The 21,543-nt window shown below is 35.0% G+C and overlaps 1 protein-coding gene across 1 annotated transcript in view; it reads right to left on the bottom strand.

Annotated features, from left to right (window-relative positions):
• Nucleotides 1-1,116: 1,116 nt before the first annotated feature.
• LOC106053061 (uncharacterized) overlaps nucleotides 1,117-21,543 on the bottom strand; it is a 29,398-nt gene continuing 8,971 nt past the window's right edge. Inside the window, exons 2-6 of the mRNA XM_056042234.1 lie at nucleotides 20,840-20,978; nucleotides 14,679-14,809; nucleotides 11,586-11,688; nucleotides 5,144-5,266; nucleotides 1,117-1,271 (exon numbers count right to left, since the gene is read on the bottom strand). Coding sequence (XP_055898209.1) covers nucleotides 5,173-5,266; nucleotides 11,586-11,688; nucleotides 14,679-14,809; nucleotides 20,840-20,978 — 467 coding nt within the window. The 3' untranslated portion in view covers nucleotides 1,117-1,271; nucleotides 5,144-5,172. The remainder of the gene's footprint in view (nucleotides 1,272-5,143; nucleotides 5,267-11,585; nucleotides 11,689-14,678; nucleotides 14,810-20,839; nucleotides 20,979-21,543) is intronic.

Raw genomic sequence — 21,543 nt, 5'->3', positions numbered from 1 at the left:
AAAAAAATGTTCGATTCCCATTTCTAATTCAACTCTTTCTCTATCTCACTATCTCCCTTATTAGTTCACTCTTTATCTTTCTCTCCCCTAACATCTCTCTTTCTGGCGCACTCTATTTTTCTCTTTCTATGTCAGTATTTCTTTCGTTTTTCTCTTTCTATGTCAGTATTTCTTTCGTTTTTCTCTTTCTATGTCAGTATTTCTTTCATTTTTCTCTTTCTATGTCAGTATTTCTTTCGTTTTTCTCTTTCTATGTCAGTATTTCTTTCGTTTTTCTCTTTCTATGTCAGTATTTCTTTCGTTTTTCTCTTTCTATGTCAGTATTTCTTTCGTTTTTCTCTTTCTATCTCAGTATTTCTTTCATTTTCTCATTCTATGTCAGTATTTCTTTCGTTTTCTCTTTCTATCTCAGTATTTCTTTCGTTTTCTCTTTCTATCTCAGTATTTCTTTCGTTTTTCTCTTTCTATGTCAGTATTTCTTTCGTTTTCTCTTTCTATCTCAGTATTTCTTTCATTTTTCTCATTCTATGTCAGTATTTCTTTCGTTTTTCTCTTTCTATCTCAGTATTTCTTTCGTTTTTCTCTTTCTATCTCAGTATTTCTTTCGTTTTTCTCTTTCTATCTCAGTATTTCTTTCGTTTTTCTCTTTCTATCTCAGTATTTCTTTCGTTTTTCTCTTTCTATCTCAGTATTTCTTTCGTTTTTCTCTTTCTATCTCAGTATTTCTTTCGTTTTTCTCTTTCTATCTCAGTATTTCTTTCGTTTTTCTCTTTCTATCTCAGTATTTCTTTCGTTTTGTCTTTCTATCTCAGTATTTCTTTCGTTTTCTCTTTCTATCTCAGTATTTCTTTCGTTTTCTCTTTCTATGTCAGTATTTCTTTCATTTTTCTCTTTCTATGTCAGTATTTCTTTCATTTTTCTCTTTCTATGTCAGTATTTCTTTCATTTTTCTCTTTCTATGTCAGTATTTCTTTCGTTTTTCTCTTTCTATGTCAGTATTTCTTTCGTTTTTCTCTTTCTATGTCAGTATTTCTTTCATTTTTCTCTCTCTAGCATTCTTTCAGAGTCTCACTTTTATTTAGTAATTCTGCATCTTAAAAAAAAAAACAAAAAAAAAACTTTGTATTATGCTTTATTCTCTGTTCTTCTAAATATAATCTGGAATATGGAATTAAGTAAGAATAAATGGAATCATAAAATGCCTAATGCAACATAATCAAATTTCTTTTCAAATTTAGCGTCTCATTTCAGCTTTGGCCTTTGTAAATCACCTGTAGATAGAGAAATAAGATTTTAATTAGTAGTTTTCTTTGACTACATTGTTTTATTCTTTTAAAAGTATTATTTATGATTTACGACAAAATTTTAGGCCAAATTAAAATTTGTGTGGACAGTTAGGTCATTATTTTCTCCCTCCTCCTCCCCCCCTCCCAGAAATATATATATACACACTATCAATGATATAAGAAAATCGTTACAGCCATTTTCCAAAAACCAGTTCTCCTAGTGTCCACCCAATGAGCCACATTCACCAATCGTAAACCAACAACATTTAGCCACGTGATTCTCTACATCTTCTATACAAATTATGTAATCCATAAAGGCTGTCACATGATACGTATATTTCATTGTTTTGTCAATATTATGACGTGGCTAAATGTGTTTATTTACGATTGGTGAATGAGGTCCATTGAAACGTAAACCCGTGAAGAGTTGGCAAGATACTAGGAGGACTTGTGAAATACAAATGGATACAGTTTTGGTGTAACCAGGGTATAAAATAAAGAAAGTGTTGACAAGCTATGTGATTTTTGATCATTGTGATCATTGAAGTGCACTTTTTAGCACTGAAGAATTCAAGTTTCAAAGTTCTTTAGTTTCCAGCCCAAAATAAAATTCAGATGGAGGAATCATCAAATTTTCGCTCAAGGGATTGAAACTTGTTTGAAGCCTTCCTAAAGAAATTTAATACGAAGATCTGCTATCACGCTTAAAATTATTTTTTAAAACTATAGTTCAATTATTTTTTATCATATTTGATTTAGGCTGAGCTGTAAAGCGCTTAATTTCCAAACCAAGGGTCCCGGGTTCGAATCCTGGTTAAGACTGGAATTTTTAATCTCGAGATCTTTGGGTGCCTCTGAGTCCACACAGCCAAATAAATGTAGGACACTCATATCGTGGACACACACACAAAAAATTCAAGAAATTCTTCCCTACATTTTCCATCGTGTTATGACTGTGTGAAAGACACACGGCTATTTTTTTTCGAATTTCTCTATCACTGCTGCGTCCAGGCCCATGACCAATAGGGGCATAAAATATTTTCAAAGTTTATAATACATTGAATTCTTTTTTTTTTTTTTTTTTTTTTTTTTTTTGCGCTATTCAATTTAGTGTTTATCGTTATCAAATTGTATTTCTGATTAAAGCAACGTAGAATCTGCATTGAAAAGACTTTTCTAAATGCACTTATACATACAGAATAAACAAAATTTAGTTTTGGTCAACTTCGCGAGGGGCGCTTTTTTTCTTGATTTCAGTCCCTGTGGGTATCTTAGCTATTCAACTATTTTCTTGTCTTTTTAGTAAATATTTTCGTTACGGGGATATGTCTAAGAACTATAAATACCCTCCAATTAGAATTGACGGAATTTAAGCGTTTACTTTTCTAAAAGCAAGAAAATTGTAAGCAAATATTTTTAGTCTACGCCTACGGCATAAATAATAGAAATCAAACAAAGAAGGGTTTAGATTAAGAGACTCCCAACGTAACGAACGATAATTGTTTTATTCAACTTTTTAAAAATGTACCCATTTTAGACACTCTGCGACGACGATTTGGCGGGCGGATAACAACTAGTTAAATGCGGGATTGGACCCGCTGGCCTTAAGGTGGGCATCACTAATCTATATCAACAACAATAAATCAGTGCGACTAATACTATTAGTACGAATTGCTTTTTTTTTTTAAGCGCAATGTCACCTGCGTTTAGCTTTCTCAATACTCTATGATCTTATCGCTTATCTGGACCAGTTGTGAAAATGGGGGGGGGGGGGGGGGAAGAGGAAATTGATATATGGGTGGATTTTACCGTAAATGGTTTTTAGATGTATTTTTTTAAAGTACAAACGACCTGAATACGAACTCCTGGCTCACGTCTGCTTCGACAGACGTGGTAACCACTCTGTTAGTGAGTAACTGAATGATAAGAATGTATAGTTATATACTGTTTAGTTTCATTTAAATAGGGACTTCTTCAGCTTATACCAATCGAATACAATTTCTTTCCACTGTTCGAGATACGGTATCAAAATAATTAATTACCAATATTTAATTAACTAACTGTTGTTTTTTTTTTAATTGATTGTTGTGTTAAAGAAATAAATAATTGTGCAAACTTTCAGCTTAATATCCTAGATTGGCTGTTTCTAAATAATGTGTACAAACATTTTACCAGACAGACAGAGTGATTGATATAAGCTTGGTAAAAATGAAGGGGACTTTAAAATATGATGTCTAGAAACATTCCGAATTTCATACTCCCAGACTTCTTCGAGATAAGAACCTGAGAAGTCTAGTGTCGGAGGGTCTAAAGCTTTACAACTCAGCCACCACCATAGCACGTCGAATAGATTCAATTGTACAGTTTTTATGTTTGATAGACATATAATAATAATTTTATTTATAAAGCGCTGTTAACAAACAAAATGTAGGCTCAAGGCGCTGTAACAACATTACAAATAAAAACACGAGAGCTGAAATGACAGTTAATCTAAAAAAAAGTTTTAAACAGATAGGTCTTAATGTTCTTCTTAAAAGTGGTGTAGCATGTTGTCTGTCTGAGATCAATGGAGAGTGAGTTCCAAACCTTTGGTCCGTGAACTGAAAAAGCACGCAGACCGTAGCTTTTGAGGGAGAAACGTGGCACTACTAAAAGCGTTGAGTCCATTGAGCGCAGGGCTCTCTGGGGGACATATGGAGTAATCAGTTCGCTAAGGTACAAGGGCATCTCATTGTTATATATACACTGATGACAAAGTGTGGCGACCTTGTAATCGATTCTCGCTTTCACGGGAAGCCAATGGAGCGTGCGCAAGAGCGTAGTAGCAGAATCTTGTCTAGTTTTTTTAAGGACTATTCGAGCGGCGTTGTTCTGTATACGTTGCAGCTTGGCTATTTTGTCATCAGATATACCTGCTAGCACGCCGTTGCAGTAGTCAAGGCGGGAGAGTATGAATGCCACAGCTAGCGTTTTTGTTGACTCTGTTGTTAAATATGGTCGGATCTGGCCTAATCTGCGCAGCTGCAGATAAAGACCTTTGCAGAGCTGACTTATGTGTGGGTCGAAAGATAGTGTTGAGTCGAAGAAAACTCCAAGATTCCGCACTACATGGACAAAAGGAACATGGCAGTTCGTGATAAAGAGAGAATCTGTGCTTTCAACTTTTGAGACATTGTTCCTAGTGCCAATCTTAATTATTTCTGTCTTGTCTTCGTTCATCTTGAGTTTATTTTCAACCATATAATCGCTCACCCTTGCAACGGTACTACTGATTTTCTCTGCCAGATGCGACACCTCTGAGGGTACTGATGAATCGTATAACTGTGAGTCATCGGCAAAGAAATGGTATAAGATGCCGGTTGGCCGTATGACACCGCTGAGTGGATATGTGTACATAGTGAACAGTACTGGGCCTAGAACTGATCCTTGGGGTACTCTGTACTTCAAAAGTAAGCTTGTTGATTCCGTCCCGCTAACAACGACACTTTGGGTGCGTTCCGTCAGGTAGGATCCAAGCCACTTTAGGACGACTCCTGCTAAACCAAAAGTGGCAGAGAATCTGGCCATCATAATTTCATGGTCTAGCGTATCAAAGGCTGCGGACAAGTCCAGCATGGAAAGAATTAATATGTGGCCTTTGTCGGAATAGTGAAGTAAGTCGTTTAGTACCCTGACCACTGCTGTCTCTGTGCTACGGCCCTTCCTATATGCAGATTGAAATTCTTCCAAGAGACAGTACTGTTCAAGATGAGAAAGAATTTGCGCTAACACGATGCGCTCCAGAAGCTTTGACAGGAAGGGAAGATTTGATACCGGGCGATATATACAGCTCTAACAATAATACAATATGTACTTACATATTTCATGTCCTGGTGTTCAATCGCTATCATTTTTCGCGAGATATGATTTCATTTATCTTTTTTTGAATGTAAGTAATTTCTTCTCCACATTTCCTGGCCAGAGGACCGGCAATGCAAGAGCTACATGTAGTGGTGTAATAAATAATTACATAAATGTTACATCACAATTTTTTGTTGACAAAAAAAACAACAAGAGACACATGCCTTACTTGTTGTTTAAATGACAACAAAAAACGCATTTAAAATACTATTTATAAAAGAAAATACCTTCTTTATAGGAGATTTTCCAACATGGCGGAAAAAAACTATAAATAGAAAGCAATTTTGGTGCATCCGGTGTACAAACTAAAGGAAGTGCCGAGAACTTTGCTTTTTAAAAGTCATGTGTTAAATTGTTTGCAATTTTAACTCTACAGAATTATACATTCCTCGCTCTTCCATTTCTAGCCCAATATAAACTCATAATGGAAGCATCAGTAGACTTTCACTTTACGCCAGTGGCAAATTCAAAAAAGGTATTTAAAAAAAAAACAAACAGACGCTAATAAAGAAGATTCGTTACGTAGACCCAAGGGTTCCAACGAAAACATCTCAGTAATCTAAAGTTTAGTTTAAAAATGATGTAAATAAATTGGAAATAGATCTAGATCTAAACTATGTAGATCCTGTCTATCATTTAGAAAAATTAAATATGACGTCTACAGTTGATGTTGTTTAACTACTCTGATAGTTCTGATCTCTTTATGTATTAGACTTATCTGACGAGAATACCATTTCATTTAAAAACTAGATCCAGACATTTATTTTCAAATTATTACAAATTATAATATGACCTACGTTTCACATCTACGGGTTTATAAAATATATTTGACACACGGATGTGTATTCTAGAATTACAGGCTAGAGGGTATCCATCCAAGTAAATACTAAGACTTTTAGAACTTTTTTTTTCTTTTTTTTTTCTTAGTTGGCAACATTGGGAGTCAAGGTCGCTTTGGTCTTACTTGAAAATCTGCATATTACAATTTATAGAGCGATTGCTTTTTCTCTACATTACTAATAAAAAACCCAATTCTCCTGGGAAAGAAATCCTGCTTAAGCAAATGTATAGATCTACAACACTTTATAATATTCCAAGGACTAGCATTGCCCACAAGCTACGCCCGTTGATTTGATCAGAGGCTAGGCCTATTTATTTTTAGTTAGACCTAATTTAAAACCAATAGTTAGTTATCTTGTAAACTTCATTTTTCTATCATTGCACACACTATCTCAGTTTTTTTTTTTTTTTTTTTTTTTGAGGATTCAAATAAGAGATTGAGCGGTAAAGCGCTTGGCTTCCGAACCGGGGGTCCCGGGTTCAAATCCTGGTGAAGACTGGGATTTTCAACTTTGGAATCTTTGGGCGCCTCTTGAGTCCATTCAGTTCTAATGGGTACCTGGCATTAGTTTGGGAAAAGCAAAGGCGGTTGGTCGTTGTGCTGGCTACATGACACCCTCGTTAACCGTAGGCCACAAAAACAGATCAACTTTACATCATCTGCCCTATAGACCACAAGGTCTGAAAGGGGAACTAGGCCAGGTTCACATCTAACTTTACATTCACTTTCACCTATTCTTTGATCTGCGGGACCGTTGGGGCACTACACAAGATCTGTTAACCTTTTTTCTCCATTCATACCTTTGTCTTTGATATAATTTCATTCAGATGTTCTTTCTGAAAATATTGAAGCCTGCCTGGGTGGACCACTTCGGGGGCCGATTTTGAGTTTGTGTTACCACACAAACTGTCTTTGTAACCTTGTTTTATTTTGTCATAACCTCCTCCTTTTTTTTACACACAACTTGGAGAGTCCCGTCGATTCCGACTATCTTCTTTTTCTCGGCCTTACTATATAATCTTCTTTAAACTATCTGAATGCTTTTCTTCTTTTCATATATCTGAAATTTTGTATAGTCTCTAGTTTTTGTGTCTAGGTCAGCTTGTGTTTTGTGTACTGTGTACAATTAAGTCTAGGATCAAGACACGTCTTCCGGTAGTGTTCTATTGGGTTACTACAATGATATTTTTGGGCTGGTCTTTTTTTTACTGTTTACATCATGCTCCGCCCCCCCCCCTAAAAAACTTTATTTTTATAATCTGTTACATCTAATTGGCATGACCCGCTTAATAACGCTACCCCTTCCAGCCATTTCCTTTTTATCCTTTTCATTTATTTTTCTACGGCGCAAAAACGACGTCTTTTGCTCTCTTGCTCTAGAAAAAATGCACCCAAAGGAACTAATGAAAACTTGTCGTTGTATTACCCTTAACATGTACAAGCATTGAGTGTCATGACAAAATAAAAAAAAAAAGATAATTGTTAATAAATACATTGTTACTTATAAGAGGACTCAACTGCAGGACATATGGACTATGAGGCATTAGCGGATTTAGAACTTTGGAGTTGGGGGGGGGGCATTTGTTTCCAAACCCTAACCCTAACGCCCAGTAAACCTTAATCCTAAGCATAAACTGGCGTACAGCAAATATATATATATATATATATATATATATATATATATATATATATATATATTTCATATATATATATATATATATATATATATATATATTTCATATATATATATATATATATATATATATATATATATATATATATATATATATAGATAGATAGATAGATAGATAGATAGATAGATAGATAGATAGATAGATAGATAGATAGATAGATAGATAGATAGATAGATAGATAGATAGATAGATAGATAGATAGATAGATAGATAGATAGATAGATAGATATAGATATATTAGAATGTTAAAAAAAAGCAGTGTTTCTCGACCTTCGGCGAAAAAAAAGTCATGTTGAGGCATTTCTCTTGACAGCTAAGCCAAAATCGTTTTCTTGCATTCTTCACTGCAGAAACACATTCTCCTGACATCTACAGCTTATTATTTATCGTATTCAAAATAGGAACTTTCGAATAATGTTGTACTTGAAAAATATTCTAACATGAATTTACAGGCCCTTACTACATTGCAAATACAACCGATTTGTTCGTTGAAAAAATAAGAACTCATCTCAATTGTTACTCTTATAATGAAAAATTTCGAATGAATTCTAAATTTTCATAAACAAAATCTTTCTTAAAATAGCTAAGATAAATTCGTATACAATGACATAAACTCTGTCGCGATATTTGACTATTCTGTTTTAAAACGTCATCTTTTCGTCTGGAAAAGGGGAGGGGGTGGTAGAGTGAAAACGATTAATCCTCACTCCTTTTTATAATTCTGCTAATGGTTGCAATTTGGCATTAAAGAATAGGGTAGGTCGACTCGATATAAGAATTTAATTTATAGCATATATAAATTATATTAGGTACAATTCTTTTAAAATTTTGTAATTTCTTAACTAAAATTCAAAAAGAAAAAAAAGTATTGGCTTGTCCGATGGGCGGAAGGCGATAGTATGTATCGCCCCTCCCTCCTGGTACAACACTTTTTCATTTTAATTTTTTTCTAATGATAAAATTTGAGATCAGAGTGTCTGTGCGACATAATATACAAATGGGTTAAAACATTAATATGTAGCTTATATTATATAGATATATAGATATATTATATAGATATTCATCTAATTTTGTTCACAAACTATGATTTCTCCATAAAAATAAGACCGCCCCCCCATTCAGAGGGTTAGAGTGGGGAGGGCAGCAAAAGCAATCGCCCCCCTCAACTAACCGAATCGACTAAGATACAAGAAGTGTATGGACATAAAAATGATATTGTAATTCAACTAATTTTGTTCACAAACCACTCAAAGAGCTTAGGATGGAAGGGCAGTAGATGTATTCGCCCCCCCCCACCCCACCCAATCGGCTTACAGGGGAACGACATAATATAAAGATCGGTTAAAATATCAATAACAAGTTTTAATTATATAGATATTTAATTGATTCAGTTAACAAGCTGTTAATTTTACAAATAAATTGGACCGCTCACCCCACTAGAAAGTTTATGGTTGGGGGCGGGCGGGATTGATGCCCACCAAATAGGCCAACATACTTGAGGTGGGGGGGGCGAAATAATCTATAAATAGGTTGAAGTATAAATAATTAGTATGTATTATTAATATAACTAATAAATTCTTATACCAATTGTGTGATTTCTTTACTAAAAATAGTCCGCCCCCCCCCTTAGGGGGGAAGGGTCGACTGAGTGGAGGGGGGGGGCATCTACCCCTATCGCCCACCCCCCCTGGATCCGCCAATGTTATGAGGCAATAATCTTTATTTCTGAAGGCAAGTATGAGCATAGAAACCAAACGAATGGTAATAGTGTTCCGACTAGATCTTTTTTTCTCTGTTATATTACATTCAAATATATCTTTTTGAGGTTGGGTGGTGGGGGACACAACATTTCGTTGAGCCCATGCCGCCTTCATCACTGGTTTAAATTAAGACATACACTTTTAAAATACTTATTAGAATCGTGGCTACACATGGGCGTAGCCAGGTTAGAGGGCTCACCCCCTTACAAATGGAATTCCCCCGCAGAGGGAGGGGGTCGAAATTTAGTGACTGATTTTTTGCTTTGATTTTATTTAATTTAGGAGATATTTTAATACTTAATCATCACTTGCCACAGCGCAGCCAATGGGGTATTGAGTTTAAGACCCCCTACAAAAAAAAACAGCAAACGACAATCCTCAAAATGCCAAGAGCATAGCTAAGGTTTTTAAAAAACCCTTCGAAATTTACGATAAAAACCCCTATTCAATATAAGACTATCCATACATCAGTCACCAGATTCTATGAGAGTAGCCAATAGTGGTGCTGTGTTTAAAATCCCCCACCAGCGGGGTTTGCAGCTAAAAACCTCCTCTTCAATATAAAAAAAATTATACACTCAAAATTCTATGAGCATAGACAAAATGATTTTGAGTTTAAACCCCCCTTAAGCGGGTTTCTAAGCTAAAAATACTATTCAATATAAAAAAAAGCAAATAACGCACTCAAAATGCTATGAGCATAGCAAAAGGGGGTTTTGAGTTTAAACCCCCTTTCAATGGGGTTGAAGCTACAAAAATACCTATTGAATAAAAAAAAAAAAAGAAAATTAAACGCTCAAAATTCTATGAGCGTAGACAAAGGGGATTTGAGTTTAAACCTCCTTTTAGAGTGATTAGAATCTAGAAAATACCTCTTCAATATAAAAAAAAGCAAATTACGCACTCAAAATTTTATTAGCCTGGCCAAAGGGCGTTTTGATTTTAAAACAACACCTTAAGCGGGGTTTGAAGCTAAAAAATACCTCTTCAGTAAAAAGAAAAAAGCAAATTACACACTCAAAATGCTATGAGCGTAGCCAAAAAGGGTTTTGAGTTTAAACCCCCTTTCAGTGTGGTTTAATGCTAAAAAATATTATTCAATATAAAAAAAGTAAAAAATTACACACTCAATATTCAATGAGCGTAGCCAAGCCAAAGGGGTTTTGAGTTTAAACCTCCTTCCAGAGGGCTTTTTAAAAAGTCTCTTCAATAATATTTAAAAAAAAACAACTACAGTCACAAGATTCCAAGAGCCAACAGAGGTTACAAATTTCTACCAGTGGCTGGGCTCCACTAATAAAGTTCAGTGAATAGTCATGTACTAAATTGAAAAAGACTGAATGTGGCTCAACAAAGATGGCTAAGATACTCGATCAAAGAAATACTATACCGAACTGGGAGTCGACATCTTCGTAAGGTTGTGACAGAGCGTCGCATGAGGTATGAGGGGCATGTTCTCCGACAAAATGAATTACGCGTGATAAGAGTTGCGCCACACTTTCATAGAGAACCTTAAAGCAGGTAAGAAGAGGCTTCAGACATTGCCAATAACAGTTTTTTTTTTGGAAGCAGTATGCCGCCCAATGCGCTAAACGCCGCCTGAGAATATAAACCAATAAAAATAGCAGATTAGGTTTTTGAAATAGCAGGATAATACACTATAGATACCTTAGAATATGCATTTTGTTGCTTTCAATATTGGAAGTAATGCTTGACAGCGGGTCTCGCCCTGAATTCCGTTGGAGGAGCTCATAGCGCTCGCACAGACTCAATTGCTGGCAATGGCTGGGAGTCTACAATTTTTCCACTAACTCCAGGAAGAACCTTTTCTAGGGTACAATAAACGTCTTCCGAAAGAATGAAAGGTCAGAAAGCTATATACATACATACATACACACACACACACACACACACACACACATATATATATATATATATATATATATATATATATATATATATATATATATATTGGCTGGTCTCCTCCCCCCCCCCCGCAAAAAACACAAAAAAAAATCCTTGCTACGCTCATGAGGCTACATATGGTTTCTAATTAGAAAGCGTCTAAATCTTACATACATTACAGGACATATCAATTTCTAACCTGAATTCCTCATTGTTTCCATAGCAGTCACTTGAAGCACTATCGTAATAGCATTCGGCCAGTTTAGCATGTGTACAAACAGACTTGGGCAGCATCTCCACAGCTGGGCACAAGAAGGTAAAGTATGTTGTTATGGAGGGTGTTTGTTTGTGTGTTTCTATGGTGACAATGGAAAGAGGTTACATTTGTAGTGTAAATGGTGCCTTGTCGTCAGCGGTCTTAGATAAGACTGGAGTAAAAGTAAAGTTCTCCTTTCAGACCTTGTGATCTATAGATAATGTAAAGATCATCTGTTTCTGTGGCCCACGATTAACGAGGGTGTCATGTGGCCAGCACATCGACCAACCACCTTTCCTCCATTTCCCCCAACTTATTTCTGGTACAAATTAGTGCTGGGTTGACTCAGAGGCACCCGAAGATCTCGAAATTAAGATCCTAGTATTCACAAGTTTTCGAAACCGGGACATCGGGTTCGGAAGCTAAGCACTTACCACTCAACCACCACACCTACTTAGATAGGACAAAGAAGTATATTATCTGAAGGACCATCCGAAACATGTAGGACATTTTTATAATGCTAGAATCAGATTTGCAAAAAATTATTGAAATGTTATACCTGAAAATTGTTTATTAAATTAATGGTTCCTACGTGAATGTAAGCGAGTTACTATTATCAAACGCAAATGACAAAGAAAAATGGAGAAAGAAGGTTGATAGATCTTGTGTGGTGCCCAAAGCCTGTCGATTTTCACTCTTTCCTAGTTTACGAGATCTAAATAGGATGGACGACAGACGGACAAACAAACCACACAAAACTAATAGCGTATTTTCCCCTTTTGGGGAAGCGTGGTCGAAGTATGATTATTTCATTTTTTAAGTTGCTGTTCATCACAATCATGGTTACAAAGATATGGACAGTTAAGGACACAAAATTAATTTTACGTCACAGTTTTTCGGATATTTTCTGTATTCCTATATCATACAGAAAAACAATTGCCACTAGCTTCTTCTCGCCTAGATAGAAAGATAGAAAGATGATCTTGGCCTCGATGTATTCATTACACTAAGCTATACAAAACTATGTAATGTTTTTTAATTATTTAAATCAGTGGCTCACTAAGGTCCCGTCAGGAAAACAAAAATCCCTCCCTAAAAAAAAACAACAACTATTGTTTGTTTTGTTTCATTTCTTTCTTTTTTTGTAAAATAATTGTTAGATAATTAATTTCGATTCTATTGTTTCTCAGTTGTTTCTGAAAAGGCAAATTAAGCACTGAACAGGTTTTTACGTCCTGCAAAACATCGTCAGGCAAAGCATGGAATACCAATAATGGATATTGATCAGTTTTGTAGATTTATAAAAAAAAAAGTATGATATCGTCCATAGAATCACTTTTCAAAAATAGCAAAAGAATAAAAGGCATTTTCGCAACAATTTGTCCAGATTCTGCGCCATCTCTCAAGCGAATCAAGCTGTCGTGTCACATTGACGGATATGAGATTATCTTATCCCACATTTATCTTTCTTGCAGCCATCGACGATGTCTTAAAACACATGTATTCACGAGATGACGGATACAACCGCCTTAAAAATTACGATTGTTGGGTGCAGGTTACCCAGTACCGTCATCAACATCAACCGTCATCAACATTGATCTTACAGATCTTAAACAAAAAGAAAAACTCAACTATTTAGGCTGTGCTATCTCAAGTGATGGAGATATATATCATGGTGTTGCATGTTGGATTGGAAAGCAGGAACCGTCTTTCAAAAAGTACCGCCTATCTGAACAAAAAAAATCAATTAGCCAGGAGATTAAAATCCACCTACTCAATACAATCGTTGTCACAACAGCAACCAACACTCCGAGACGTGGAAGGTTGAAAAGAGGCTGAGCATTGATGATTGAGAAAAATACATACCGAGACAATGTTACCAATAGAAAATTTATTAACGCACAGACATTCGCCGTCTAAGGAAGATAGCGACAGAACATCGGTTGATATTTGTAAGACATAACATTAGACAAGACGAAACTCGTTTACCAAGAAGTCAGCCTTAACTGAAAGCCGAAAAGATGAACTCAAAAACATGGCCTTCTACGTCTAACCTGGCGTCATACCTTATTTTCTTATCTTATATAATACAGACGTTACTTCAAAAAAAAAAAGATGATTACGTCCTACGCGTCATGCATTTAGTCATGCATATTAACCAATGACTTAAATTCTGCCAAGTCACTGGTTTTCCTGGCTAGCTCAGGCAACCCATTCCATGCTCTAATAGCACTAGGGAAGAAGGAGTATTTGTACAAATTTGTCCTAGCATATGGGACGAGGAATACTCCTTTATCTTTGTGTCTTTCAGAGTATTTTATTAAATTTTGTTTTTGTATTTGAAGATTATGGTTCAGTGTTTTATGCATAATTTAGAAGTCCTGAATTTTTGTGGGAACCAGCTGTGAAGTGGCGGTAAATGTCGCCTTAATATTGATTTCTGCTGGAGAGAGCTTCCAGCTCTTATCGTCGAATGTCGCGTGAGAGGCTTACGTCTATGTATTTCACAATATTTTACAATAAAAAATTGACGTCCACCACTTAGCCGTTCATATAAAATGTTTGTGGGAGTGCCTTAAGATCACTCAGAGTTGTCCTGGGCAATGCGTTTTTCTACACTTCCGACCTTCAGAAACTTATTCCTGGCGTCTACATCGCATTATTTTTGTTTTCATATTAGGAAGAGTACAAGTCAAATATAATTAAACTAAGACAGTTTGGGACATGCTGATACTAAACTGTCACAGATATTCGAGGTAGTCATTTTTATTTTTAAAAGTTGAATTTTGGAAAATTGACTATTTCCAGCTTGGGTGTCACAACCTGGTGGGTGTTGCCAGGGGCGTGTATTATCTAGACAAATAGAAGACATAAATAATCTAGACAAATAGAAGACATGCACTTCCTAGAAATAATAGAAAACATGTTCTGTCTAATTATCTAGACACAAGAAAAGACATTTTTTTTTGTATCTAGACACATTAGAAGATGTGTACAATCTAGACATAATATAAGACATGTATTGACAATACTTGCCAGTTTTGCCATTATTGGAGCACAAGAATTCAGCCACGTCCAAATCAACTCTTACACGTCGCATTTCTTTCTCGCAATCGTTTTTAAGGTGACTAAGATTCTTTACGCACTTCTCCGCCTTTCTGTTGAATCTAAACGAAAAACAAAAACAAAAAAAATATTTTTCTTTTATTACAGAGAAATAAATTATGCTAGACAATTAAACATAAGAATTATTTAGCAGACACTTCATGGTGATATAAGTAGACATTGAAACTATCCTTTTGTTACGTCACATCCTATCAAGTACTTTCACAAAAACATGCACAACAAGTAATGAGCTTTAACAACTCGACAACTTCTGGTTGTCTGAAGTGGCACATCAGGCTCTCTAGAACAGGGGTGGGCAACATTGTTCTTTCGAGGGCAGCATGAAAACAAATTTTGGGGAATGGGGGGCCGCATATATATATAATTACATATATATACTATAAAGTAGAATGTAAGATGTATGTATGTTCCTTAAAGAAATCAAAACCGTTTGACCAATCGTGATAAAACTTGGCAGAAATGTTCCTTGGGTACTAACTTGAACCGTAACGTAAGTATAGTAGCCCTAAAACAAACTTAAGAACCTCAAAAAAAGTTCCCCAACTCTATGAAAGTATTATCAGTTCTTCGATCTAGGCCATGATTACCATGTATAAATCGAAAGGATCTAGATCTAGATCTAATTTGAAAACTACACTTTGCACTTATAGTTCACAAAATATAGTGTATTGATTTCATTATTTAATATATTATTTAATAATTTAATGTACTTATAAAATTGTTATTTTGTTTAATTTGTTACAAAACACTCTCAGTGACAACATCGAAAGTAATACGCAAATTAAGACCCGCTAGCCGCGGGTAACATATGGTTAAAAATTAGACAAATACGTTAGGTAACTGTGTATACATGTCTTTTAATTAAAATTTGTACTGTATTATACATTTACATTTCATTTTTCTTGTACACTACCAATAGAGTATTTGCAACAAGAGTTAGCAATATCTCAAACTCATTTTACAAATATTTTTTATTTGTCTTTATAATAGTCATTTTACATCACAACATTTCACCACAAATTTAATGTGAAGTATTTAACTGTTTAATGTGCAGGAAATGTGGAACTAGCCTACTAGTTGTTATCTTTGTGACTGCTGTCAAATTACTGTCAACCTATTCTTAAACTTATTTATTTTCAGTCAAGAAAAAAATATACTGTCGCAGATGTATGTCGATTGGAATAATATGACAGTTTAGAAGCTTTTTTTTTTAATGTGGAAATACAGCTTGTGGCACCATATAGCTCCCGCAGAAGAACTGACTGATTAAATTTAACTTTAGGTCATTTTCTGCTTGGAAGTATATCTACTGGAGCTGAATCAGATTCAGCACTAAATGGTAAGCTGAGGGTATTGAAAAATAGTTCGAAGTTCATGACGTCTTAAAATTTCTTTCTAATTCCAAAATCAAGGAATCCAAATACGTTTTATACTTTTCAACAATTTCACTAGGAATAGTTTCACCTTTCAGCGACAGAAAATGGCAAAACCTGTTTTCAATTGCTTGCCTGGACAAATGGGAAAGCTTTGTTTGAAAAAAACAAACATTTAAAATTTATGTGCATTGCAATACACCAAATGTAATACAATAAGTCTGTCTTCCACTCTTCATTAGAAATATTAGTCACAGTCAATACACGACAAGAAACATGAACATTTTTTCCTTGAGATCCCATATTCTTCTCAATACCTTGCCCGTGCTACACCAGAGGATACTACTGTGGTACCAAACATCGGAATGTTTGGTTTCCAATCTTTCTGTGCTTCCCTCAACTGCCTGTGACTAAATCCTCTAGTTCTGATACGTTTGATCACTGAGATAATTGGGTTAATAATATGTTTGATATTCATTGCAGTCTATGATTTAGATATTGTTCTTCAGTTTAATTTGTTTTTCTCAGTCAAACCACGGACTCCGTCAGTTGTTACACTTGCCGTTTTGTTCCATGCCAACTCAACACTTATTGTAATTTGCCCACCCCTGCTCTAGAAGTATGTCTACAACTGTTTGTTTCCTTAGTTCTAACAGTTGGTTGTTCGGTGCCTTCATCTCTATCTTCATCTCTATCTTCATCTCTATCTTCATCTCTATCTTCATCTCTATCTTCATCTCTATCTTCATCTCTATCTTCATCTCTATCTTCATCTCTATCTTCATCTCTATCTTCATCTCTATCTTCATCTCTATCTTCATCTCTATCTTCATCTCTATCTTCATCTCTATCTTCATCTCTATCTTCATCTCTATCTTCATCTCTATCTTCATCTCTATCTTCATCTCTATCTTCATCTCTATCTTCATCTCTATCTTCATCTCTATCTTCATCTCTATCTTCATCTCTATCTTCATCTCTATCTTCATCTCTATCTTCATCTCTATCTTCATCTCTATCTTCATCTCTATCTTCATCTCTATCTTCATCTCTATCTTCATCTCTATCTTCATCTCTATCTTCATCTCTATCTTCATCTCTATCTTCATCTCTGTATTTTTTCTTTAAAAAAAAATAAATTAAAGTTCAATTTCAGACCTAGTGGTCTATAGAGTTGATGAGGCGGATGATGTAAAGGTCATCTGTTTATGTTGCCTACGGTTAAAGTTGGCGTCACGTGGCCAGCACAACGACAAACCGCTTTTACTTTTCCCCCAACTAATGTCAGGTACCCAGTAGAGCTGGGTGGACTCAGAGGCGCAAATAGATCCCGTAATTAAAAATCCTTGTATTCACTAGGATTCGAGCCCGGTTCGTAAACCAAACGCTTTACCACTCAGCCATCGCTCCTCGTCTTCTTCAAAACTCTTGTTTAAAATCGTTGATATTCGTCCGTAAAAATCTATTACTAAATTCTTATCATTTTCAGTCCTTTATCCATCTATCCATCAGTTCCATTTAATTATCCATCTTTTTATCAATCCATCCATTCATCCACCATTCCCCACTTCCGTTTATCCATACAGACATCCACCCTTAGAAGATGATCTACTTGCTTTTCCAAACCTCCCGCAGGACGACGGGGGATGGCAGCGGGCCCGGGACCATCGAGACGACCGACAGTCCAACGTGCATACCGCACTACCAAGCAGTCATCCATAATAGCAATAATATCAAAAAATAGCAGTAATATCAAGTAATTGCAGTAATAACATGTATCCTTGAGTCTTCTCCTCATCAGCAGTTGTGATGGTGAATAAGTCAGTCCACTTATTGGAGTTTGGAATATTTCTAAAACTCAAGAATGATGAGATATGGATCGTTCCCACTTTTGAATGCTTTGTTGAATATCTTATTTACGACACGAATATACACCTAACTGTGAAGATTTGATTGAAGGTTCCTGGGGCCTGATATAATTATCTTGAAACCCCATTCAGAAGCAAAATCTTTATATCGATAGGTATTGAATGGCATTATGTAGCTCACTGTTTCTTCAGGTATGCCTATTCTGGCAAAATTAAGTTCATCGCCCTGATAACCCATTCAATTGTTGTGTTCTTACATTGCTTAATTTCAGGGCATTTGAGAAATAATGAACTACTAGCAAGTAGTCATTGTTCCTACATTCAAAAAAATTAACCTTTTACCATGGTCTGTCTGTACAGCATAAGGTAGCAATTTTTTCTTTAACATTATCTCTTTTGAACATGAGCATTTTATTATTGTCGAAAAGTATATTAAAACAATCCTGGCCAAAAAAAAAACTACTTTGTTTAACTTTGGATATATTTTTTGTCAAGACCAAAAAGTCCTATGTAGAAATTTTCAAAAGTTTCATTTCTTATAGTTGAAGGAATTAAAACTCTGTTCTCATAAAAATATATTCATGAATACTGTCTTGACCAATATATCTTCATTGCTCCATGCACCTGATTTTTTTAATTTTGACCATCCTTCTCTGACATAATTGCTCAATAACTTCAGCTTAACATTACGTGCATTTTTCCGACGAATATCTTCTATCTTCTAATCACTTTTCAAAAATTATGCTGTTCTGCTATGAGTTTTTATAACCATGAAATCATTTGGACTTGATGGCTTTTGACCTCGTAATAGCTTATCATTCTCTTGCAACGGAGAACTTGACTTAAAAATATTGTTAGTTGACGTCTCTGCATCAACTCTCGTGGAACTTCAATGTATTGTATTAAAACGTCTGCTTCAAAATTTCTTACTAAAACTGGGTGATCTTTCTTTACCACATACATATCATCTTTGACTAACATCCTCCAATTCAAATGTGACTGATGCAGCTCCCTACAACTCTTATGCTTAGTCTCCTAATTCTTGTAGTTATTGTATTTAAGAGCTTTAACTGACTATCAGTTCTAAAATATTTTGCGTCAACTCTGATATGAAGTTGGCTTGTGCTCCTGCATCTATCTTCATTTTGACTATTTTCCCCATAAAATTGGCGTCAACCATCCAAACTTTGACATTGTTGTCAGTAGGCTACCATTTGCCTCAAGCCACAACTCATTTATTTGATTGCTTGACTTTTATCTTCCATTGAATCAACAACATTGAGATATATAATAAAGCACCATGCCATCTGCAGTCTCTATTGACACTTGTTATTTTGTCCTTTGAGCTCTTGACTGGCTTCTATATTCTGTCTTCTTTGACTTATTAGCAGCATTTACTTTTTTGTCCAATCTTATCTTTCATTTTGGTTCTGCGTATGTTCGTCAGGAAGAATTATACATGAAGCTTTCTCTAAAGTTAAGTTAACATCTCCTAGATATAGCATCTCTTTCACTTGATCCAACTGTATGCCGATCAATACGATAAGTTCATCGAATTTTGTCAAACTTAAAATTTTTTGACAAATTTTTCTGATCGAGAGTTTCACCTTCTTTCTGATTTCTTATGAAGAATTTAAATCCGTCTTAAACAGTGTTAGTCTTTCGCAAAGAATGATAAGCACTCCTTTTACTTATGTTGTCTACTGTCTTCACATACTTGAAAATTATTGTAGATATCACGAGCGGGTTCTCCAATTAAAACAATAAATCTTTTTTCACTGTCTCGGGCTTTGTATTCTTCTCAGTGGCGACCATAAACAGTTCAAAACATTGTCTCCATTTTTCCTCACAGATTAACGTCTAGTGATAAGGGTCCACAATGAAAGAATACATCCTATAGCCGTATATATATTCTATATCTATGTCTAGATCTAAAGCCAAAAATGACACTGAATAAATAAGATCACCAGATACAAAATAATTATGGATCTCTAAATTCAATTTCAGCAATAAAGAAATCACTATCTGATACCAGCACTTTAAACACTAGCATATCATATCTAGATCTGCATAGTCTGACTTAAGCGACTTAATCACTAGCTTATCAGATCTAGGTCTGCTACGTCTGACACCAGCACTTTAATCACTAGCCAATTCTACTACTACATTCACAAAAACATGCACAACAAATTGTGACGTAAAATAAACAAAGTAGCACAATTTTTAAAAAAAAGTTAATATTAAATTAAATTGTATAAAATAAGTCTGGATTAGTCATGTTATACAATTCTCAATAGATTTAGACTAACAATAAGAGATCTGTGTAAATATTTTACCAATTTTTTTGTTTGTTTAGAGCAAAAATTTTATCTTTCTGAATACACTATGATCTTATCGACCAGTGAAATGCACTTCTTTAAGAGGGCCAGACAAATCTAGTAAATTTGATTCAAGTTGGTCTACAGCTTACTGTACATATAACTTAAAAAAGAATACAGACATGATCATAGAAGCCGAAATGGATAAATTGTTAGTTTATATTTCAAAGAACAGTATTTGGTATTTGTTGATATATGAACAATGCGTAGAATTCACTGAAAAGCCGAATGGGATAAAGGGGTAAAGGAACTTAAAATTTGTGGAAATTTTGATATCGCTTACAGTTTAATCCCCTTTCGGCCGAAACGGCACATTTCTAGCTACGCCTCTGATTCGGCATGTCTGCTGGATTTGTAGCTGTTTAATACACATTTACCAGCGATATATTGTGGCATGACTAGTTCTTAATTGCCTGGCGTAAAAATGAGATGCATTAACGTAGATTACTTACCCACAGTAATTATCATAATAGGTTCGGTCAGCAAATTTCCACAGTCTTCTAAAGTCATCTATCTCAAAACGGTCAATACTGTCTAAACATTCATTAATTTTACCACACTTATCGTCTCTTTGTGACAATTGCAAACAGTCTGATAAAAATATCAGTAAAGAAAAAAATTAACACGTTTAAAAAAAAAAAAAGCTTATATTGAGTGAAAAACGCATCAATAATTAAAAAACAAATTCATAGATCTAGACAAACAATAATTCATTTATGCGATTGAAGGTGTCTTTTTTATGTTCAGAAGTCTCATCCTTAAGGATTGCTTAGATTTCTGTTTCACACACTTTAGTGAAACAGTTGTGGAGCTATTGAGATTATGGGACACGGTTTCCTTGATGACTTTACAAAAACAATTTTAATAATAAAACGGTGGTCAAGTCGGAACTCAAGCAATAAAGGTAAAAAATAAAAATTAACAGATTTTATAGCCTTTTAATTTTTTTTCACATAACGAACTAATTATCTATACAAGGCTTATCTCCCCTTTAACTCCCGAAATGAATTAATAGGAAATATTCCATTGACTATTAAGTCAAAGTTGTCTATGATTCTTGTATTGTCATCGACAATGAAGCTTTATGCTAAGTTTTAACTTGAGCTGAGATAGGAAAGTGGAAAGAAAAAACTGTGCGACATTCCAATTCGATGGC

The sequence above is a fragment of the Biomphalaria glabrata genome, chromosome 9 (genome assembly GCF_947242115.1).
Source record: "Biomphalaria glabrata chromosome 9, xgBioGlab47.1, whole genome shotgun sequence".
In the NCBI taxonomy this organism is placed as follows: domain Eukaryota; kingdom Metazoa; phylum Mollusca; class Gastropoda; family Planorbidae; genus Biomphalaria; species Biomphalaria glabrata.
Note: the sequence above shows the minus strand (reverse complement) of the source record. Positions and strands in the feature narration are given on the sequence as shown.